The sequence below is a fragment of the Micropterus salmoides genome, unplaced genomic scaffold, assembly GCF_014851395.1.
Source record: "Micropterus salmoides isolate LMB-PRFRI ecotype aquatic unplaced genomic scaffold, ASM1485139v1 Ms_hic_scaffold_14, whole genome shotgun sequence".
Taxonomy (NCBI): Eukaryota; Metazoa; Chordata; class Actinopteri; order Centrarchiformes; family Centrarchidae; genus Micropterus; species Micropterus salmoides.
This window is the reverse complement of record NW_024040485.1, coordinates 4,676,036-4,701,103: the sequence shown is the minus strand read 5'-3', so window position 1 is coordinate 4,701,103 and position 25,068 is coordinate 4,676,036. Positions and strand designations below refer to the sequence as shown.

The 25,068-nt window shown below is 40.3% G+C and overlaps 2 protein-coding genes across 2 annotated transcripts in view; both read right to left on the bottom strand.

The window, feature by feature from the left end:
* The window catches only part of LOC119901702 (nuclear receptor coactivator 2-like), a 39,033-nt gene extending 33,826 nt beyond the window's left edge, over positions 1-5,207 (bottom strand). Inside the window, 1 exon segment of the mRNA XM_038717288.1 lies at positions 4,980-5,207. The gene's annotated coding sequence lies outside the window, so the exon portion shown is untranslated.
* A 12,275-nt stretch (positions 5,208-17,482) lies between these two features.
* On the bottom strand, positions 17,483-23,734 carry lactb2 (lactamase, beta 2). The gene is made up of 7 exons (XM_038717287.1): positions 23,504-23,734; positions 22,195-22,355; positions 21,864-21,984; positions 20,197-20,375; positions 19,492-19,640; positions 19,108-19,195; positions 17,483-18,908 (listed from the first exon to the last, which is right to left on the bottom strand). Exons 1-7 carry the CDS (start codon positions 23,623-23,625, stop codon positions 18,865-18,867), a joined length of 864 nt encoding a protein of 287 aa, XP_038573215.1. The 5' UTR covers positions 23,626-23,734; the 3' UTR covers positions 17,483-18,864.
* Positions 23,735-25,068: the final 1,334 nt, after the last annotated feature.

Below are 25,068 nucleotides of genomic sequence, written 5' to 3'. Positions count from 1 at the left end.
AAAAAGGATCAAAAATAAAACAATCGGATAAGGAATATTAACCCTTTGCTTGAACAACTACACTGCCACACTACCTGTAGACACATGCAACTTGTGAAGAGTGCTCAAGTGGAGCTCACGGCTTCTTTTTAAGAGGTCAAAAGCCAAACATGAGACACTACATGGCGGCAATTCTATGTTGATTCCCAGAGAAGAAGAATGTTGAACTCCTCTAATGGAAAACAGCGGACCAAACCGTTGAACGAGGATCATGTTTAGCACTTAGAGGATGTAAACATGACAGTGGTGACAAAGAGAGGGGACCCTCCCCACATTGATGTCTAACCATCGATCTAAGCTAGCAAACCTTCCCGTCACACACACACACACACACACACACACCCAAAGTACACTTAATACCCTGCTGAGGCTGGATTAGGAACACTGGTTTCTCCCACACTGGAAGGCCGGCATCATATGCGTGATGGGTGTGTGTGTTAGTTTGAGTACATTTCTGTGCATCGGTGCGTCCATGTAAATACTCCCAATCTCTTTATGTACATCTCTGCTGCTTGGTGCCAAGGTGATGCTTCTCTGAGCCAGCGGCTTTATGGTCGGTGGCTTAACGCCTGTTGCTGGGGACAATCAGCATTTTGTTTACCTAGCCGGCTTTATATCTCTGGGTCGCATCAGAGACAACATCTATTCTGCATCACGGTAACTACAGCTTAAAATAAGGACTTCATAGCTTTTCATTTTACAAAGAGTAGTCACAAAACAAATATATTGCAATACAACAGTGGAGTAAACAGAGAGTGGTAAACTTGTACTGCTGCTTCTGTTGACTCCCTGATGCTTGTTGGAGCTGACTCAGTACATTTATATTAACCATATTAGATATTTTTAACTAAACTAACACAACATAAAAAGCACAAATACAAGTAACCAGTTAGGCTACAAAGTAGAAGGTACTCCTCCACACATCGCAAGGAATGATTCTCCAACTTGGTGTTACAGCTAAACGCATTATTTAAATTGATTACTTAACCTTGAAAACATCTGATTGATTGGGAATCAAGCCTGCGTCTCTCTTAAGTTTGTAGTCAAAGCTAATCTAAGCCAATCTGTCCACCAAAAAACTGCGTTTTCCCGCTTCTGGCTCCAAAAAAACCCCCAAACCCTTTCACCTGAAAGTGAGCAAGCTTCCACGCCGTGACCTAGTTGTCCGTCATCTGTCCTGTATGTGGGATCAGTCCTCTGAAAGTGACATAAGGCCTGAACTGAAATGCATACTAAGCCTGAAAAAAATTGTTACATTGTTAAGTAGATTATTTAAGATTAGGCATTTTGTTGCCTGCTTATATAAAGTCCTTATTTGGTCTGCCTTAATATGTGTAATATTACACTGGATATGGCAAAAGAGATGGAGTAACAAATCAGGCCCATGGTAATATCCTAGACTACACCATCAATCACTCAATGAACATCCAGTCAGAAGACTGAATCATTTAATCCAGCAGCATCGTTCTCCCTGTTGCCTGCTATCAGAACTTCATTACTAAGATGTACTTACTAAACATTCTGAATGGTTTTTCAGTAATTAAGATTTTGGCTAGGTTAGAATTTTTTACAGCCAAATCAGTAAATAGAACCCATATTGTTCGATTATTTCAAACATAATTTTTTTTGGGGGGGGACATGAATTACTTCCAATGAAACATTTTGACGTGCATTAGTTTATTAACTGTGCCTCAAAGATTATAGCTGAACCCACACATACACACTGATGATTTGGTTGTTCCTCTGTAAACACTAGAGCCATTTCAGATTTTCACATTTGGAATGGGGAGTTTGTCAGGTGGTGAACCAATTTATGTCTAAAATCTACAATTCTGTCATAAATGGTAAAATGGGTGCATTTATTTAGCTTTGCTCCAAAGCCTCTCTGTCACCCACATTCACACACCAACAGGAGTGACCCACCATGCTGGCTAGCCATCTGGAGCAATTTTAGGTTCAGTGTCTTGCCCAAGGACACTTCGACATGTGGACAGGAGGAGCTGGGGGTTGAACTGCCAACCCTGTAATCAACAGGCGACCCGCCGAACCCCCTGAGCCATAGCCGTCACAGCAGTCATCATGACAACAGAACAGTCGCCCTCTCTAGCCGCCTGTCAGCCTGGTGCTTTTCTATTAAATTGTTGTCAAAGTTTCCCAAGACTCCTGACACCGGTGTGCTGGAATGGAAAGCATACGTTTACGTGTATACGAAAGCATACGTTTCTGTGTGCTGCGAAGTGAGTAGCCATAAATTTCAAGCTGTACACATTGACCCACTTGAACCAATGCCCTTTATACTGGCTAAGCAGCCACTGCCACCCCACCCTTCTTTGGCCGAACAAATACAGGCCAATTGGTATTTGAATAACAGTACAAGTCAAAGATTTAATGATTTAGTGTCACATGAGTGCTGTTCAATTGAACAACAAACTTTATAAAATTTTTACTCTCATCATCAATATTTTTAACATTAGCTGGAGCCACAGGGAAACGAGGGACGTATTAATCATCACAGAATTCAGTAGATATTATGTGTATATAATTCCCTCGGAAAATAAGAACAGAACAAGAAGAGCACCACATGCAGGACCCAATATGTAATTTTCAGAAAATCCAAGAAAATGGGCTGTTTGATTGAAAGCTGCAGTGCAGAAACACCGGAGCAATGATCATAACATCAAAGATTTTATGACTTCAGATGAACTGTTTATAGATAGCTGGTCCACTGGCTGCTCTAAATATGCAGCTTCATGTAATGGGAGAGCCCGATTGATTATAGACCAGAATCAATAACACAGAACATGCCCGCCTAGATGCTAACTCAATTGTGAGTGTACACACACACGCGCGCGCACACACACACACACACACACACACACACACACGCGCGCGCGCGCGCGCGCACAAAGAGAAACACTCTTTTACATGTGCACACATTCAAGACTAAAAAAAACACACCAAATGCCGTTTCCAGTGAACACCAATTTGCACATGCAAGGCTAGACCCATTGTCGCCTGTGCAGCGGCTGAAGTGTTGTGCTACTTACAACATTCAAGAGCGGCCGAATCCTGGAAAAAAACTCTGGAGAGTGATTTCTAAGTCTTCCCAGCTCCCGTTTCATATCGAGCTTTTTAGATAAGTACAATTGCATATAAAGTAGAGTTGCTCTCAGGGAATTAAACTTAGGGTATTAATCTTATTTATAGTAATCAAGTCAATAGCCAGTGTAGGAGTCAAGGTTCAATACCCTCCTGATACTTTTAACAGAGTGTGACAGAAAATAAAGACAGATGATGATTCTTAGTGATATTGTTACCTATTACAGAGAACAAATTTAACATTCAGATTCCAACTCTCTCTCTCAACACCAGAAGCCATGGTGACACTACAATATGCAGCATTTTGACAGCCAGTATTGCAAATTAAATTGGCCCTGTGACAATGAATGATATCCAGTCCTGTAATGCCCTGACAAGTTGAATATGAGCGCAGCTTATATCTGATATGATTGACGATGACTCAACTGACAGGAGATAAATGAACTGACTGGACAAGGCACACAGCTTCAAAAATATGCAACCCAAAACGAAAGCAAAAACACTTTGATATATTGGTGGAGTTTCACTTTGTTCTACTGGCCTGGAGGTCAAACTCCACCTTCAACTCACTGATTGACTCATCTGCTGTTGCAGCTAGTGTCAATGTGAAAACTAAGTGACAGTCATGGCAGAGTGACTTCATGAAAATCTCCTGGGTTTTGCAGTGTGCACACTTGTAAATAGTTATTATTACCACAGAACTACTACTATGGTAACTGGGTACCTGAAAAACATTAGCAACTTTTTTATATTTTTCTAAACTGTGAACTTGTCATCATGAAACTCTGCATTGACCAACTGCTTGTAAAGCTGTGAAAATGTTGTCAGTTTGCTTACGATGTCCCTGGAATTATTTGCTGTACATGGAGTGAACCTGCCGCTTTCTGAATTAGTGTTAACAGTTGTTATAGAAGCAGAGCAAAGTGAGTAAACAGTTGGCTGGTTAGACCTCAGGTGACAGAACAGCTACAGGACTGCTGACTGTGCACTCTCTCTGTGCGTGTGTGTGTGGGAGTGAGACCAGTCATTCATAACCACTCCCCCCAACACACACACACACACACGCAACCACAATAATGCAAAGTACAAGTCTGACTAAGACAGCCATCCAAACTGTGAGCATCAAACTCGTCTCTAGTTGAAGACATGATGATATCATATGCTTTTATTATATTCAACATTAGTACTACTGTACTAAAGTACTGTAAAATACACATCTTTTATGACAATTTATAATTAAAAATGTCTTTCTGGATTAAAAAGTAACCACAAAAGTAGCTCAACTATCCCCAATAAAACACATTACACTTATCACTACCACTTTGATTGACAGGTACATTAACAAAGGGAATAAAGACTTAGTTGATAATCGAATAATCTGTTTGAATCTTTTTTTTTTTAATTCTCAGATTCCAGCTTCTTCAGTGAGAATATTTTCAGGGTTTTTTTACTCATCTGTGACAGTAAAGCAAAACTTTTTCGGTTGTGGACAAAACAAAACATTTGCAGATGTCATATTAGGCTTTGGGAAACACTGATGGCAATTTTTCACCCTTTTCTGATATTTTATAGACAACTAACCGATTAATCCAGAAAATAATGGACAGATTAATCGACAATGAAAATAAAAGCCCTACTGTTATTATCTTTGGTAATGCAGTTAGGTTTGTTTACATCAGCTCTGTTAGTAAACAATCATCAGTTGAGATATATTCATCTACAAGTCAAACTCACTTCACACATGTGAATTAAGATTGTAAATATAGATCAAATTCATACAATGAGAAGCTTAACATCTGTTATTCAGAACAGAACAGAGCAGGAGTCTGACAGTCACTTACCTCTGCTTTGGTTGAACCAGTCCATAACCAGTTCAGCACCGGCCAACCGTCCCATGCAGGCCGGGCAGACACACTGCTTTTCACACCATAGTCAACACAGAAATTCCCAACACACAAACACACACTCGTTTTGTATTGCCCCTCTTTTTTCTGTGAGATTACCTCTGTGTGTGTGTGTGTGTGTCATCTGCACCTAATGACAGCTGACAAACTACATGCCACAAATCCTCTCTCTCTCTCTCTCTCTCTCTCCCTCTGTCCCCTCCCCCCATCACGTAGACACACACAAACTCACGCACTCCTCCCTGTCTCCTCCCACAACACACTCACACACACACACACACACACACACTCCTCCCTCCCATTAGCCAATGTGCAGGAAAAAATTCCTTCCCTCTCCATCTCACAGCCTTTCTAGATATATATGATTTACATGTCCTGTTGTTCTTAAATTTTGGACTCCAGAATATTTTTTGTAATTGTTAGACTCCTGACGACAAAACTCTAACCAGTGTCGCAGGTATAACACACAATGATACTTATGTAAATGATTGTAAATAGGAACCCCTAGGTAAATGTTTATCTTTGTTCTATGTTCGCCCGTGACGCAGACCACAAAAACTGTGATTGGTTGGCTTGGTATACTTCCTTTAGAGCATCACAACACCCGCGACGTGACTCACTGATTAAAAGAATTTGATCCATTCAGTCGATAACATTTGGAAAGTCTAGAAGAAACACACAATTGTTGTTTTACTCCCGTTCAGGTTAGAGGAAGGCTAAAGTGGAACCGCCAACGATCGTTTGGGTGGTGTAATTGCAGAGCAACACAGACACCAACGCACAAGTATACATGCAACCAAATTGGTCACACTTTGGAGCCCTGGTATGCAGCATTAACATTCACTTTCATTGAAAATAGGGACCTAGCCTGAACCATGAAAAACTGCCTCAGACCAAAGACAGGGCACAAGACCAGTGGTGGCGGCCACTAACACCTTGTCTACGTAGGCTGCAAGTTACCACATCATCAGCAGAATCCTCATTGATATCTTATTTAATTTCATTTGTATGTAGTTTTTGCGGAATATACAGCAAACCACTGTTTTTCAAAACATCAGTCTATAAACTTCCAAAATGAAAGCAACTTGAAACAGTGACGCCAATGAGTGACAGAGAGCGAGAAACACCGTTCCTGTATGTGCAGCACTCACATAATAAGCCTCGTCCCTGTTCTGATAATAAGCCCCACACTAAGTGAGGTGGCAGAAAACACAAGTGAAAGTGAAAGAGAGTGAGAGAGAGAGAGACAGAGACACAGGGAGAGGAAGGGTAATTTTAAAAATGACAAAAGCACTAAGCTCTGGTGGAAGCAGCTGTGGTTCACAGGTCACACACACAAACACACACACACACACACACACACACCACATTTATTTGCACAAACAGCTCTCATTTAAACTCCCAAAATTTGTCAGGCTAGCTGCCTCACATAGACACACCTCTCTTTCTCTCTCTCTCTCTCTCTCTCCCCCTCACACACACACACACACACACACACACAGCCATGTGGTGCTGTGCAATAAAACGTAAGTTGCCATGTTAATCTGGATGCTGCCATGTATATTCTCTAATCTTCTGAATGGAATCTATAGAAATGAATGATGATAATAAAAATTAAAAAAATTACAAAAAAAACGTGATCACTGATTTACAAATTACCTGTAAACGTTTGGGGTCACCTCCCCAAGGTTGGCCCACGCAGGGCACCAACATTAACTCCTACATTATATCTCAGGCCTAAGAAATACAACGGTAAACTAAGTTCAGAATATTCTGTGGTGGTTTTGGAGTGCCATTATCCCAGTTTATACGTATGTGAAAATACATAAAAAGATAAATAATATATCAAACTGGCACAAAAACATTAATTATCATAGTTAGGTGAGCTCACTCACATCATATGCAAACCATCTTGGGTAAACATCCACTAAGTGTTACTTTCTGACATCTTCTGACATTATCACTAACATGTGTCAAGCTCTAAAAATGTTGCATCCTAAGCTTCCCATGATGCAGTTCAATAGGGGATTTTTGGCAGAAGAAGTAAACGTAAAGATGACTTTCAAATTCTACCTCCGCAGTTTGTAACACAGGCTTTCTGTTAAAAAATGTTTACTCACCAAGCCCAAGTTAAGATAAAAAAAAAACCCTGGTTACATCGCAGGGGTTGTTTTCTCAGAAACATTGTCACATAGAGTTTTCACAGGCTGAGTAGCAGAGGTAGCTGCAAACTAGCTTCTACGTGTGAAGATTAGTGGATTATGCCTTTAATGCTGAACGGATTTATGCATTTACAGAAAATGATGAAATGCTAAAGTGGATGAATTCAGTTTCCAGGGCTGAGGCACACTTGAATGAGACACATCAACGCACCACAGGAGTCCATCAGTCATCAAGTACAACAAGGGGCCACACCCAGGACCAACATCCCCCACTGGTTCTGCTGGAAGTTTCACTCTTGCCCGCAATAACAAGAAAACCTGCTGCTTTTCCCAGACACTGACCCTGCCTGGGAGGACGATTCAGAGAGTTTTGAGGCCTTTTTCGCACTGTGAGGCTGACCCGAGGGCCAGTATGGTGCTGGTTCATTGAGTTCCCACTGGCTCATGTTCACATCCTATCCTATGTCCTAACATCCTATTTTACGAAACTAATTTGTCTCCCTTTACTTGAACAGCTGAGCTGATGATGAAAACCTACTCGAATCTCTCTCACAAGTGCTATTGATTCGCACTGTTGAGAGTACGAGTTTTACAGTTTGTTCAACTTGTGTTTTTATTACGTTGCAGACAAATTGTCTGCACCGAAAACATCACCAGATCACATGTGCCCTCGAGCAAAGACACTGAATCTACCTGCTCACTGCATGTCGGTCATGCTGTGTTGTCCCACCTTGTCTTATGTAATTGAGTGAAAATCATCTTCTCAGGAAATATCACACGTCACACGTTCTCCTCAGTGAATCATATCCTCTCTCCCACCTCTTCGTCCCTCTTAATGTGATAAGAATGTTTTGTAAGAAAAGTTACTATGACTTTGACCCTACTTATTGCTATTTGTGGATTGTAATTTGCTTAAACTGAAGCTTGCTGCATTCGGCCTAAATTATTCTGAGTCAGATCTTCACCTAAATGCTTCATCCTTAGCCCTTATCCTGAAATCTGTCAGGTGACATTTCAAGTATCAAGGTCAGTGTCTTCCATCTCAGTCCAATGAACTAGAAATGAGTACCACATTACTGTCAACATTGTTCTTATTGAGTCATATGAAATGTTTAACCAGATTTCATGTCATTTAACAAGATCTACACCAAAACTTCTTCCTTGGCTGACCAGTAACTATTTCCAGCATCGCTGCATGTCAGCTCTTTTAAAGAAGCAATTTGATGATATTTGCTCCCCAGGTCAGCATTACTGTACCATGTGTAGGCCTACTTCTACATATGATACACAGATGTGTGGCAATTCATTTAAAGTGTGTTTTCAGCGCGGCCTGCTACAACACATTTTAACTGAAAAAAACAAAACAGGCAAAGATTGCACCACAGGCTTGTTTTTTAGTAGTTTTTTTTAACGGGGATCGTACCAAGGCATCACTGTCAGTTTGTTAGTGACACACTGATGTTTAAAATATAACATGTCGCAGCTTTAAAGTTTAAAGATCTGATGCATTTGAATAATGAAGTGGTGACTATTTACCATGCACTACAGAAGAGACTGACATGCCAACTCCTAGCTGAAAAGCCATCTTTAATCTAACTGTTAGCATCGTGTGTATATTTGTTTGTTTGTTTGTGTGTGTGCGCGCGCGCATTACTGTAATCAAGAAGACCAAATGAAAAGTAGTAAAAGAAGAAGTGAGATTTTTTTTGGTCAGCGACCAAATCCGAAACATCTGCTGGCTCTTCCCCCTGCTGTGTGTGTTGTTGCTGAGTGTATGTGCGTGTGCGTGTATGAGTGAGACAACCGCTCTCTCGGTCAGTTGGACACAGTGGACTCAAACCACACAACACTTCAACATGCACCTGCCACCACTGAGAGATAGCTGCATACATGTGTCACTGTTTCTGTGTGCGTGTGTGTGTGTGTGCACATTAGAGTGTGTCAATGTGTGTGTGGGGGTGGACAGCTGATCTATACCCAACTGCTTTGTGAACTGCACAAGCACACATGCGAGTACAAATGTTTTTGCTTCACACACATTGACAGAACGGCTGTGTGGCTGTGATTCTGCTCAGTTTGTGCGCTTGAAAGTTGAGAAGGGCAGTGACCTGTTACAGGTTCTTCCGCAGGATCTTTTATCTTCTCAGGACTTAAACATTCTTCAGTGGACACGGGCTGTCTCAGACATAGGTTTCTAAAGGCAGGCAGTTGAAATGCGAAGGAGAAATGCAAATAACCTGATCACGCAGCAAACTCCCTTGAGGTACAGTAATTAAGTCCAACTGAAAGACATCTCCTCCTGCAGTCACAAACAATGTCAGAGTGATTTTTTAATTCTTTATCAAAGAAAGGATAGACATAAGAAGTGCTCCTCTCTCTAACCCTTTAAATTACCAAGTCAGAGTCCATGTTTGAACACAGCCGGCTAGGAACAGAGATAAGTAAACAAATGTACACTGTAGCATATAAACAGTGTCTTTTTAGTAGTGATATGACGGGTGAGAACCATAACAAACTGGCAGATCATGACAATTGCAATAAGCTAATTAGCTGCGGGTTGTGGCTCTTGGCGTGAGCTGCAAGCCACTGTCTGGCTGCTATATTTAAAATATACATTTCGCCCATTTGGATACTGCTTTTATTCCTCAAAGGAAAGCACAGGACATGTCATATAAAAGGAAATAAGCAAGCAGAAAAACATGGAATTTAATTTCAGTTGGACATAATAATAACAAAAACAGATTTTATCCAATTCTTTTAAAATATAAAAGGAAAAATAAAGTCAATTCCTGGAGATTGTTTGTGGAGATTGTTTTGAAAAAATAAATAAGCCCTTAGCTATAATGGACTTCAGTACTGGAGAATCTTAGGACTGGAACTGCATTTGTAGGATCCTTGTTTACTTTGATACTGCTGGCTAGCTATGTTACTCTTGACAGCCCCGTGAAGCTAATTACCCTAACCATCACAGGGTGTGTGCCTAAACCTAACTTATTAATTATATGCATGGCAACCGGTTAACCCTACAGCTACGCACATCGACCTCACAGCTGATGTGCTAGAAGACAGGGTTAACCTCCTTTGTGTTGCTGTGCATTACCACCACCACTCCACTTGATGGCGCTGTCGCAAAAGAACTACAGCCCTAGCACTGCGGCCCCAGGATTGCAAGGTGCCTGAAACTGCAGCCTCCGGTACTGCAGCCATATAATATTGCTCTTGTGCAGCCGTGTCTATAAGCAACTGACATAATATTCGCGGCCTACGTAGGGGGCCCCCTACCCAGCCGGGGCCCCGGGTCAGCCACCCTCTTGCACCCACTCTACCTCCACTTACGGGGAGTGGCTTTGGAGGAGGCCTGATAGGAGAGAGGTTTTCCAGTTTGAACCCTCTCCAACGTTGCCTACACAAGCTTTAAATCACAAAGTAACTGACTTTAGACTTGACGTTTAACACGTCTTTGTCTTTAGACTTGAATAATGACAATTAGCCTGTGAACCAGACAAATCTGCAAGCTCATGTTTCATTTGGGGTTTGATACAATGACATGAGGAGCCCCTTTTAGACATTTAGACAAGATGGCCGTCACTGATGGCAGGACACCCTCGAAAATGAGATGATGCATCTCAAGGGGTTTATCCATTGATCAAATAAATTTGAATATATGTGTGAAACCGTTTGTGTTGAATCCGCTATCATATTGGTATTAAACAAACTAGGCATTATATTTTCTCTAAAAGACAGAAAAATAAAATAACTTATTTAAAGCTTCTGTTGATAAGAAAGATGTATTATCTATATTTCTGACAGAATTTGGTTAGTTTAACTTACTAACTATGCCACATCACATGTTCCGTTGGAGGTCGATCCAAATACGTCCAAAGGCATTTTATTCTGCGCCCGTTGATAACGCCCCTTGAAAATCGCTATAACTAATCACTAATTCGCTTGATGCCAGGCTAAGTGACAATATGAGTCATTCAAAGATTAGTTAGGCGTCTGCTAAAGGACAGCTTTTATTTTTAAAACTGTCCCTTATCCTCAAACGCGTCACAGCGTGCCCCCTCCAGCCACCGCAGATGTGTGACGCTGAATCAAAACCCAACATGCTCATTTCAATATCAAAGCTGCTTTGATTGCATCTGTGGAACAGAGAAGTTGTCTGCTGACTGAAGTTTACAAGCTTCTGAGTCTTTCCTGATGCAACAAAATTTCAACTTACGATGATACAACTCTTGTCTACAGAGTTCAGGTGATTCTAACTAATGTGTGAAAATGGGCTCAGGCTGAGGATCGGACTGAGTATCTAAGCATTACCATAAATTCTGGCTACAATGACCACAGCGATACTTCTCCAACTGTTTAATCTCCTCACTGTCATCTTAGCAACAACCTTCTGCTGCCAAAAAGCGGGGATGAACACCACAATTAGCCCGGGCCACGGCCTTCGTTTGTTCAGCAAAAGCTTGTTATGCTATTAGCTTGTATTATCCAGCTGGAGGCCTGTGGACTCTCCAACTCAGCTCTGCTGCCACAGTGCTGGATAATTACAGCCGCCGCCAACTCCAGCTAACTAAATTAGCACTTGTTATGCAACCTGCTAGACTTGGCTCCTTGCTGCTTCAACCCTGCACAGCTTTCATTACCATTTGGACATAGGAAGGCCCTGCCGACCGCTGCAAAGCTGACTGTACATATGTTTGAATGTTTCCTTATTAGAGCACTTTAACGTTTAAGTCTGATCCGTATCAGACGTTTAATATAATGCTGCCTTTCAGAGATTTTCTCGAGGTCAGAAACTTAAACAACTAGTCCAGTGTTTACATACAACCTACAGATCAGACCTCAGATGTCAGTCAGCTTTGGTCCACTTATTGTTACCAGAATTAAATCTTAACATGATGAAAACAGCTTTAAGCTACTATGCTGCACATATATCTTGCTGCAACGCAACTTACATTTAATTCAACGCTAAAAAAAATTCTTTATTTGTTCTTTCAATTTTTTATAGTTTTATTTTAATGCCATTTTAAACTATTAATCTTGATGTCTTATGTAATTAACTTATTTCGGGTTTGCCTGTAAATATGACATGTGCTTTACAAGGGTTGCCTTGCTTATAAATATATCTTGCACTCTATTATATTCAGTAATGTGAAACTCTCACTTGTCAATACGTCCCTGTGTAACAGAGAGATATTCCTTGCACATTTGATCAAAGTGTTTCTGATATATCTGAAGTGAGTGCATGCACCTTTCAAGGTGTAGCTACACCTCAACTGCATCACATGGCGTACTAGGTGAGCAGTGATATTCGTGCTGCTGCTGTGTTTGAAGTGCGAGAGCGCTTCTCCTCCTCTGACGGGCTTTGAAGAAACAAAAGACTTTGGTAAGATGAAATAAAACCTCTGTGCTTTGTTTGGCGCCTCTTGTGTGCTTTAAATCATGACTGGAGATCAACAAATAGCTTTGTCTGAAAGGCACAGCAAATCATCCCGAACCATACAGACCGCTGGAATATGTGGCAGCTGTTTTCAAAAACGTTGAGTGTAAGACTAATAAAATATTCAAATTACAAAAACAAAAGTGCTTTTAGAATATCTGTCGTGATATTAGTCAGCCCCATGTTGAACCTCACACGTAATCAAGACTTTGAATTGATGATTACATCTGAGTCACAGAAATAACACTTTAAACTAAAGTAAAACTCTGTTAACTGACATTTTTCAAACATTTTTGAAAATATGTATTTAAAAAACCTGTGAGCCCAAGTAATGCTGTTTAGAGAGGAAATGTGTTCCTATATAGCACATCCTGTAGATAAATTTCACTGAGGGAATATTACAGTAATCATGGTGTTTAGGCACTACAGGAGGCTTTTAGAGGAGTCATGACATGGCTGTGTGTGTGTGTGTGTGTGTGTGTCTGTTTAATTAGAGCACTTGGTCTCAGGAGGATCAGACCTAGAAGACAACTGTCTCTGGTACGTGACAGAAAGCCAGGTGGCTGTGTGTGTGTGTGTGTGTGTGTGTGTGTGATAAGTTGGTGGCAGTGAGAAGAGCCAGACATAAACAAACACAGATGAGGAGACAAGCACAGACCCCTACTTACACAACTGGGTTACCAGTAAATGTAAAGATTAACCAGCAGAGTGGGGATCAGGAAACTAAAATTAAAACACGAGGTCTCGACTTGACAGAGCCTGTGTTATCTAACTTCATTACATTAGCAAATGTTTACATTAATATTTCCTGGTCAGTGTCTATTTTTTCACTGCATACGAGAGCTGCGATGATTAATCAACCAGTTAAATCACCAACTATTAAATTAATAGCCAACTATTTATTCTATTTATATATATATATAACTATTTACTATTCATAATTTATTAATCTTTTGTCATTTTGTAAAAAAAAAAAAAGTAATAATTCTCTGAATAAATGTGAATATTTTCTAGTTTACTCCTCTACGACACTAAACTGAATTTATTTGGGTTGCGACGTCATCTTGGGATTTGGGAAACACCGATGGACATCCTCCACCATTTTTGGACATTTAATAGGCCAAACAGTTAATCAATAAATTGAGAAAATAATCAACAGTGAAAACATTCATTAGTTGCAGCCCTACTGTATACCAACAGCCAAGTGAAGCAACATCAGACAGAGGACAGGGCATCCAATGTTGCATTTTGGAGAGGTTTTCATGCAGCCTCCATTGTTTTGCCACTACCTTCATTTGTAAGGACATTCTGTCCATCTGATTCAAAAGATTAACATGAATCCGAGTCAAGGCAATCATTGAAATTTTAAGAGTTATTTTTAATCAGGGACTAGAAGAAGCATGTCAGAGCAAGGACTTTTTGGATGATGGTTTAAAAGGAGCAGTGTTTCTTTAGCATGTATTTGCTTGCTGAGGATAAGACCTGGTAGAGAACCTGCTATGGAGAACTGCACAGTCAAGCCTCTGCCCTTCCTCCTCCTCCTCCTCCTCCTCCTCCTGCTGCTGCTGTTGTCATTGGTCAGGGCATTATTTGAGCGCTCACGTGGTTTAGTGAATTCAAGCCACTGAGAATCCCTCACTGGGCAAGCTGCCAATCTCATGTTAAGATCTTGGTCTTAAATACATTCCTGCACTCTTGCTGCAGCACTAGCCTCTACGGTAGTTTTGGCATTATAAGTATTGAAGCATGCTGTTAACCAGACACATCACTAGCCTGGTACATCAAATTATAATAAAGCAGTAACATAGAAACAAATCCAGGTCGATCACCAAACAGATTAAACAAGCATACACAATGTTTGTTTCATTTACTAAACTCTGTGTAGATGCGTCAAGAGCATGAAAACGCCCTAAACCCTTTAATTAAATTTTTTTTAAAAAACAAAAACAGACCACATCAATGATCTCCCAGAGAAGGGGGGATAAATATAGAACCTGGCAACTTGGTTTTCATGTTGCAATTCTTTTCAAAGTTCACTTTGTGGTGCATGTAATAGCAAATAAGCTCTTAAGAGCCAAAAACTCGTGAATTCAGCCCTCAAAGATAACACCTCCACAGAAGTCAGACGGTACCTGTCACGTAGGCAAACTTACAGGTTCTGTACAGTAACATACCAGCACAACAGCAAACACAGAAAAAACAGCACAACAGCAAATAAGGAAACATTCCTGAACCTGCACTGGCAAATGCCTACCAGGCTGTGCAATAAGGTTTACAGGTACAATGTGTAAGATTTCAAGATTTTGGCCACCTGTCGAATTCATACTATAAAGAAATAGGGTACAGCATATCACCAGAGTAAGTGATTAATGTAGCTGCCATTAGCTGGGTGGCTCAGCTAGCAGTTCAGCTAGTAGCGGCCCTATTTGCTGAGTCTGCCCAGTCTGGGAACTCAGAGCACCTGGGGAGTGTTTCCACCTTTAGCAGAGGCGTTTTGGACCGCCGGGAGGAGGAGGATTTCAGGCCCCGGCACAAAAAGCACAACGTGGTCCATCCATAATGTATATGCTTTTGGGCAGTGGGATTCATTTTGATACGTGACAGATCAGAATGTGATAGGTTAGTGTGGGAAATTTTGAAAGACATGTGGATGCTCAGCAGTACAAATGATACACACGTTTTAGTGTGGAAATTGGCTGATAAGAGTAAGAGCATACACATTAAGCTTTTAACCAGCTGCCACACAAGGCACTCATCCTTTTTAGTTCACAGTTTCCTAGGGCCATACATCTTAAAACACATACAGACTTTGGGCTCCTTTAAGAAATACTTGAATGACTTATTGAAAAATGAATAGGGGTAGGTTGGAAATTCATGTTGCTTGTCCACAAATAGTATTTATTTGGCTGGAACTCTGTACATGCCTTTTGAATTGAAAATGGCATGCTATTTGACATGTTCACATGTTATAAAATGCTAAATAGTAGTACATTGGAAACTACACATTTTAATTACCTATCAATACGCAACTTAATATAATGTATTGTAATTTTAAAGAATTAACGCGCCAATCTGAATGTTTTATTTTGAAAAAGACAATCGGAAGCTTACGGCTGTACCTACTTATGGTACTTGATGCTTGAGTTGATTGAGGAAGTCCGAGCAATATCAAGAATAACTCAAAATGTTTATTATATATGTTTACCATAGTCACATAAACGCCTGTAAAAATCAACCAAGGCTTTAAATTTGGTGCCGTGAAATTCTACTTTAACAACAGAAAAAGGCCACCTTCATTGTATCTAACCTAGGGGGCGTTCATGGTTCACATAAGAAAGCAGTTGTCGCGTCTGTTGATCAGGAAGGGGGTTTAACAGCTAACTGTGAAACAGCAAAGTCCCGTTTGGGATATTTGTGCAGTTATCACACAGTGTTTGAACACGTTAAACAAACACCAGCAGACCAGCCTTTAACGTTACTTTACCAAAGACGTGAGACCTGACAGCGGATTTGACAGATAACCGGCTGAAAGTAGCATTTTTATTAGTCTAGCTAGCGAGAATTTCGCCTAAAACCCGCTTAGTTAACGTTACTTATAGCTATCAGTCGGTCATTTCAACTTTGAAGTCCTAATATGTACAATTCATATAAGACACCGCGGGCACTGAAAATAACCTGCGCGATAGTTACCGGTCGGTTCTTACGCTATTTCCCGGACTCAAGTAGTTAACCCTATAATATGTTTTCATGACCCAATATAAGTATCACAATGGTGATGCCACGGCGCTAGTAAGAAGGAAAACTGCACCATAAAGTATGATAGTGTTGGTATAATTGATACGGACACTACACAGGAATATAAGCGATGTATGGTTTACTTTTTGTCAGATGGGGTTGAGTGAGAGGGGTTGGTGGGGAAGGGGAGGGTTGGGGGGGTCAAGCGAATGACAGGAAACTTACCTGAGAGTTGAGAAGCCATGGGTGCGCGCTGTGCGGGATGTGTCCGTCGTTGTCGGGTCAGCGGGACGGAGCGGCAGCGGCGTCCAGGGCCGGAGCCGCCATGTTCCTCTGGCTCAGAGGCTCCTCGGCTGTTTATCTTTACCAGTAGTCCCCCCACCCCCCCCTCCAACCCAACCCAACCTAACCTCCACTCATCTCATTACCACACCGCAGAGCTGGGTATCTCTCTGCCATTTGCACCTGGGCAAACTGGGCAAAAATGTTTTTATTTGTGACACTTTGGAAGATAATAATTAGAAATAAAATCAATATTCTTTTTTAAAACTGAATTACTTTTAGGTCACATTACTATGTGCCAATTTGGCAGTGAATGCTTCAAGGTGCAATATTAAGTCTTACTTCTACAATGTTATGTTGTTCTCAATAGTTAATAACGACCATTTTCTACTTGCGTTTTTATTTCAGTGCTATTTCACATTCAAATATTTTGTGTAATTTACAGTATATTAATTTGAGATCTCAGCAGTGTCTATACAGGGATTTTAAGGAACCTTTTGATGTTTTAATTTCCTGTGACATTGTAATACAACTTCAAATGTGTATTTGACCCTATTATTGTCAATATACTTACCTTTTTCTAAAGGAAATAGTATTTCTAATGCTATTTTCACCCAACATACCTTATCTAGTCATTGAAAGTCAAAACTTAATTTATGAACTAGTTCATTGCTCCCTGATCAACATAAATACTATAGATGACCAGATCTTGTCTACAAGGTAAATTTTTTATCAGTAACCATGGCCATATGTTAAAAGGACCCAAAAAATCAAATATCACATGCTTTACAGTGTCTGTGCAAATCACAGGAGAATAATAACCTTCCAGCAGTGTTTAGTGTATACCATTACTATCACTGTAACATAGTTTCATGTTCTACAGTTTACATTGGCATTTGTCCTCTACTTCCACAATTGAAACTTGTCTCTGTACTTTGGTAGGCTAACAGCACCTTATAGTGTTTCTGCTCCATTCTGGTTAAGTTCAGTGATGTTTGTTTTCAACATGTAGACCAGCAGTGTCCTTCCAATGTGCTGCATGATCCATGCACTGTAGTTAGTTATTTTCAAGTGGTGAAGTTGATTTCAGTAAAATCACCACAGTCTGCTCCAAAATAAGCAGTTTTTGTAGAAAATCTTAGATACAGAAACATGTTCTTCCCCCAACAGTCAGATTACATGAGAGTGGTTAGTCAATATGAAACAGATGAGACTCACTAAAGGGCTCAAAGGTTCATGCAAAAGATCTGGATATTACTCAGAGGAATATTGGAACAAAATATAGCTGAGAATATATTCAGCCTTTCAAAGCTGTTTTTAAGTGGTAAACTTCAGTATTCATAAGTTGTACAGTTGCTATATAAACATTACCATGAGCAAAAAGATTATTTTTCGTGGCAAGAAAAATACAACAGCACCTCACAGTAGATCACGTTGTACTATTGGTGCAATGACAATAACGTTTTATAATTCTGATTCTTTAGATGTTTTATTTTTAACAAATTCCAAAAATTTGTAATGTTTGGCATATGTTGTTAAATTGCAATTTACTGTTTAAGTTATCTCCCAATAAATGTATTATTAAATACTGCCACCTAGTGACTGGTTGAATTCACAGCAGTCTCTGGGAACATTTGAATTGTTCTACTCTCAGCCGTATTTCTTCCTACTGACCTTCCTTTACCCAAGTGCCTCCATACAAGTGTGCCTAAATCCCTGAAGAAAAAAAAAAACATTTTCCCCAATCAAGACAAAGCCAGATATAACTTTCCGCAACATACGCAAGCAAACAAAGTTATTAGGGAAAAGCCTTCTAGAAGAAGAAAAGAAAGACGAGCAACTGAATACGGGCAGATGGGGGCACTATGACACGTTCATCACATTGTGGCATCGGACTAGTCTTCCATTCTTCCACAGTCAAAATTCAGCCGACCTTCTGACATTGTATGGCCTTGTTAAACTTTGACACAAGCTGCAGCTCAGTCCTGGTGAATGTGACTGTTGATTGTTGTTGTTTTGTACAGCCTGAGTCAGGAAACATTCAAGGCAACAAGTGTGACCACCATCCCTGATTTCCATTAACACATCTGTCAATCAGCAGAATTAAGGCATTCAACCACAAACACTATGCCAGATGGATTTCCATTATGTTGGCCCACTGGTCAATTAAGAGTGCATTTCTTCTCTGTCTCTGTGGACATCACAGGTTACTCTTCCATTTGATGTCCTCTGAAGATTTGTGTGCTGAGGAAAAAAAACAGTTTACATTTGAATTTTAGCTAACAGTCAGTGACTGCAAAGCCTAATAAAAACACATGCAATCAATTGTCATGGACCCTTAACCTTAATACCAAACCTACTGCCAGATATGTCTATTTCTACTGGCCAAGACTGATGCTTAAAATTCTCCCAGTATTTTTGGCAGTGGTAGTAGATGACATACCCAGGCTGATCTTGCCTTCTTTCTCCAGTCTCTGTAAGTGATGGACCAGGTTCACATTCGCTGCTTGGTGCAGGTATTCAGGGGTGTCCTGCAAGTGAAGCAGTGAGAAGCATCACAAGCAATCACAGCAGATTACTTTGATCACCTCCACGTATACAGATGGGTGCCTCGTGTGTGGGCTGCCTATTTTCAGGTTACTTCCATACACTTATCCTAGTTACAGTATCATAATTTAGTATGTGTACTTAATACTGTATTTTGAGGGAACTTCTTCATTGCATCTGCCTGCTCCCAGAGTCTTAGCTTCACTACGCACACGGTGCAGCCCTTAACTACAGGCTGCAAAAAGCATCAAATTAACAACGTTGTTTTTTTTTTTCTGACCTTGTAAACGATTTTGACAAGCTCCATTGAGGAGAAAGGCTTTCCTGCTCCATCCTGAATGGCTGCCAGGATCTGCTGCTCTCTTTGGTCCCGGTGACTGATGTAGTGTCTGATCTTAGAGCCAGCATCCGGAACCACAGGTCCGTGGCCTGCACAGAAAACAGCAGCAGAGGTTTTGTCCAAATATCTGAATGACCCTACAAGGAAGTGTCAGACTGACTGATGGACCCTGTGCTATACATCAGTATGGTGGGGAGGACTTGCTTGTTTTCTTAGGATGATATTGTAGATTTTTATATTTCGGGGTTTTGGACTGTTTGTCATATTTTAATTAATCAATGAATTAAAAAAGACTTATAGTTATTTATATAAGATTTATAATTATGAAAATAATCAATATTTCAGTCCTATACTGATGCATGTATAATGATGCATATTATAAAAATGGTGAGAATTAAAATTAAAAGGGATGAAAAACATGAAATATGAAACGTGTGATTGGAAAGTATCCGGTTTGATCCATGGACCAGGATAAACTCCAAGATAAATCTGGGTGTTAACGTAAAAGAGCAGCACTTGCCGCTCAATTATTACTCCCTCATCTCATAGGTGCCCTTTAGGAAGACAGTTAACCCCCAACTGTCCCATCTGAGCCTTTCAAGAAATAAAATAGTGTATCCCACATACCAGTCTGTGCTCACTCACCGGGGTAGATGAGGTCGGCCTGAGAGTCCAGCAAGATCTTCAGAGACTTCATGTAGTTGTAGAGATCCTCGAACACGGCGGTGCCTTCGCCCAGGATGCAGTCTCCAGAGAAGAGCACCCGCTCCTCCTCCAGCAGCAAGGCCATGTGGTCATCAGTGTGGCCCGGGGTGAACAGCACTCTGGGAAAAATACAAAACATGGCTCTCAAGATTCAGACATTACCTATGGTATTAGTGTGATACTCCTCAACCAGTAAATACACGCAGGGATGGAAATTAACACCCGCCACCTGCCAAATGTGGGTGGAGTTTGGCGGCCAAATGTTGAAAGGCTACCCGCCACATTGTTGGGTAAATATATTCAGCATATAATAAAGGTAAGTAAAACCGTGTAACACACGGATTCAGGGCGTTCATTGGTTGTTTATGTTCTTTTGAGGTTACTTGTGTTTGATTGGCGTAGATTTGTAACGGGTGGGCGTTAGGGGACAGGCGACAGGAGTCGGGAGGGGAGAATGAGGCTTTCATACGTAAATCAGCGCAGAAAGAATATCCGCATTTGTGTCGCATTCGCTTCTCCATACTGAACAAAAGCTTGCAGCGTTATCCCGTGTGAAAAGGCCTTTATCCCAGCGATCATGTGCGCTTTTGACATGGGGGTCCAGCTTTACAGGAACCAGCGGCATGTCGGCTGTTGCTTTTCACAACCAGATGGTTCTGTCTTTCTGTCTCGTGCCCGTCACCAACTTTTGGGCCTTTCAGACAGACTGCGACGACCGCACCGCTGCGCTGTGAAACCCATTATTTTCATTGGCTTGCGCTGCGCCACGGCGGTTTGTTGCTGCGTCTAGCAAAGCACAAGCGCAGCACAGCGCACTGTTCGGCAACCTCGCGCACACGCCACGGTCAAAGTTCAAAGTGCAGCGAGCCGGCAGATTGGCGCAATACCCCCGTGAAATAAGGCAAAGCTATTCTGTTGGTCATGCTGTCCCAGAGAGCAAGGAGAATGATCCATAAACTATAAAATATATATATATATATATAGATCCCACAAAAGCTGTGATGCTGTAGGACCAGGACTCAGCAGTCTGAGGGAAGTTTAAGTTGAATGATAAAGCATGATTAAGTGTGAGCAGAGATAAAATTTAAGTTGAATGATTAATAAGCATCTTGTAAGTTTCTAAAACAATTTACTGTTGTGTTTTAAGTACATTTGATAGCAATAATATAATTCAAGTTTCACTCTGGTCTCTTCTTTAAATTTGTATTTGACATAATAACTTATTATCTCAATTAAAAGTATGGAAACAAATGTATATGCGACAAAAAAGGCAATTTATTATTTTGGCTGGTAAAAATATGTTTGGCCGGTAGATGTTTTCATCTACCAGTTCCCTTGGCAGGTGAGCCAAAAAGTTAATTTCCACCCCTGAATACACGTTTGCTGTGCTGTGGCACACTTCTCTTCTCATTTTGTACATTTTCATCTTAAGAAAGGCTTTACATAAAATATGGATTATTTTGAATTATGTTCTAGTGCATATTATTTACATCCTTGTTGTCTTCTTTTAGTTTTTTTTTTTTTATTTCTTAAAATAAAAGTCCTGCCAGTTTAAAATGCTCTCTCTTTACAAATATATATTTAACTTGCACAAAAACTGAACTGACCTGAGTGTGGCCCCCTCAGTCTGCACAACATCTCCATCTTTCAGGTAAGTAAAGCTTTTGTTTCCGGCTTTCTCTCTGACTTGGCTGGCACGAGGCAGTTTGCTGACTCGGACCTCAGAACCTACAGGAGGGAAAACAATGATTAAATATTCTCTCTTTTTCTGACCTGTACACTATTTTGCAACTGCAAATGTACTGCTGTGACAACCACACCCCAAGAAGTTCAAATGTGGATTATTTTAAAACTCGGATTTAAAAGTGTACTGACCCTTTAAAGTTTTTGTAATCGTATTTCCAAATCAAATAATACTGTGGGGTCATATGTCCTCACCAGTGATGTCCCTGCAGATATCTTCCACCCCACCCGTGTGGTCGTGATGCCAGTGTGTGACGATGATCTCCTGGATGCTGGTGTTGAACTGTCTCAGTGCCTGTTTCAGACTGCTGATATATTCAGGTACAGCAGGTTCTCCAGTGTCTATCAGCACACGCCTGGAAAATAATCACGCATTATATACACACATGCCAGGCTTTAAAAGCAGCTCTCTGTATTTATATACACCAATTCTGCTAATTTATTAACTATTTTTTTATTCAACTTTATTTTTGAAGTGCCAAATCATAACAGAAGTTATCTCAGTCTAGACTGTACTTTTGTATATTATTAACAAAGACCTAATAGTTCCCACCATGACAAAGAACTTGGTGACAGGGGCAAGGAAAAGCTCCCATTAAAGTTAGAAACTTTGAGCTTAACCTCAGCATGGTGGCCATGCAGCCATCTGCCTCGACCAGTTGGGTTTTATAGTTTCACTTTACTTTTATTTTTAAAAAGTGTTAATTGAATTCGCTGTTAAAACAAAACTTTTACTCATGTATAACTTCCAGACTGCCAACATGAGAATTTTAAAATTTTTATTATGTTTTTTAACAAAGCACTCCAAATTACTAATACACAATATGGACAAAGGTCCTCTATGTGAGCCACTCAAGATTTCACACCAAACTCATCCAATCATGCCTTTATAGACTTTGCTTTAGGTGATCTGCCACTCTTTGCTTCGTTGTGGTTCCTAAACTCTTCCACTTTGCAGTACCACGTACAGTTGCTCGTGCGATACCCAGTGAAGAAACTACAGTAAGTTATGTCACTCGAATTCAGCTCTTCAGAACGACCCATTCTTTCATAAACGCTTGTAAAGGCAGACTGCGTGGCTGAGTGCTTTATTTCATACACCTGTCGCAGTGAGCAGAACTGAACGAAACGCCTGGTTTCAAGCTTAAGAGGTGCGTCCTAATATTTTTGTCCATATCGTGTATTTCTTATATTGAGTATATGCCGAAATAACCAGTGGATCCTGGAAATCCAACATATATTTTCAGTCTTGTCTATACGCAATGTATTTTAGCCTAGAAGCAAGGAAACACTAAACGTACAGAACTTTTAATGGAATTTGGCGTGACGTCCTTTTGCGCGAGCTCACAGGGGGTATGCTAAGGGCTAACGTTACACGGACATCAAACCTAACTGTCCAGTTTTGCCAAATGGTCGTTTCCAAACACAGATATTTTTTAAATACAAAACATATTACAGTGAACTCCATGTTGTTTACATCTTAAGTTAACTTGACAAGTGTCACCTTTCCCCGGTGCCGACCAGGTAGGTGTTGGTTCCCTGCAGAGTCATCGGTCCCGGGTTACAGCCCAAAACCCGAACAACTCTGGCAGACAGCTGCTCTATCCGGGGAATAATTGCACTCATAGCTAGAGCAGAAGTAACGTTAGCTACAATTAAAAGAACAAAACACACAGAGTGAACAGCACAACAAAACCTCGTCAAACTGGATACATGGCGGAAACTGCGTGTGGAAACTGTTTACTTCCTGTTCGTCCTAAAGCAGCTTTCAGAATAAAAGGGTCGTTTTAAGGCCGTTACTAAGGAGTAGTCGTGATTATTTGTTTCAATGAACGCTGTTTAACAGTGCCTCTGTTTGATGCTATTGATACTTCTATACTGTAATGTTAACTTAAAGGCTCACAGTTGCTTACATACAAATAGCTGGTTTATTATTTATTATTTTTCAATGAATTGTTTAGGTTTAATTTTTCAGATTGCTATTGAATGTGTTGTGGTTGTCATTTCTTAATGCTAGATCATCTTGCTTTCACTGCTGCAGTAACTAATATTGTTTAATCTATGGTGCATTTCTTTGATTATTTTGAATGAATTAAATTTACCAGTTAAAGTGTGTATAATGTTTGTTTTTTTTCCATCTGAATTTGTGGAGTGGTTCATTGTGTAAACCAGCTCCTTGCCCTTACCTGTCACATCTGTTTCACTAAAATAAAAGCAAGAAATGATCATATTAAAATGAATCAATCCATCTGTCTATGGTTATTGGTTGCTAATGGCTACATATTTACAAACACTTTATTCATTAGTTACATTATACATACATTTGTGCCATTTAAATTGTACAAATTCTATGTTGGAATTAAATAAATAAATGCATTCAGTTAGGGCTCCAACCAAAGCAAATGCAGCTCCGACCAGGCTGGAAACAACAGAACAGGCCCATTACAAGAAATTTTCTGAATATCTGTCACAATAAATGTTGTTTGACCCCACGCAATACCAGTAGCACAAACTAAACACCTGGTGGCGCCATTGTACAGTCTGATCATGGCTGAGTCACCTGTCTCCAGTATATCTATCTATGATCACCTCTCACCTCAGAAGCTACACTGAGGCACTTGTATACGATCATCAGCATTTCACAGAATCAACTTTTTATTATTTAATGATAATGATGCTTGCCAAATCCGCAAAGTTTAAGTTTCTCCGCACAACTTCAAACATCATAGCTGGCTTAATGACTGAATTGTCCTCATTATCTTGACTGTTTAAATGGATCTTTTTTATTATACCTGAAACAGAGGAAATCAAAATCATTAAAAGCTGTTTAACCACATACACAACCAACTGCAGGGCTGCTGCTCTTTGTCTGATCCTGACCTTTGACCTCTCTGAAGGGGGGCATTAATGAAATAGCACATTATTATATAGACATATTAATTTGAGAACTAATTTAAGGATTTAAGCAACTGACTGATTAAGGCCTAATGAAAATGCATCACAGTGAAGAAAACATTACAATATTCCTGTTATCTTTAGTTAAGGGTAGCCTAATGCTACCATCTGTTA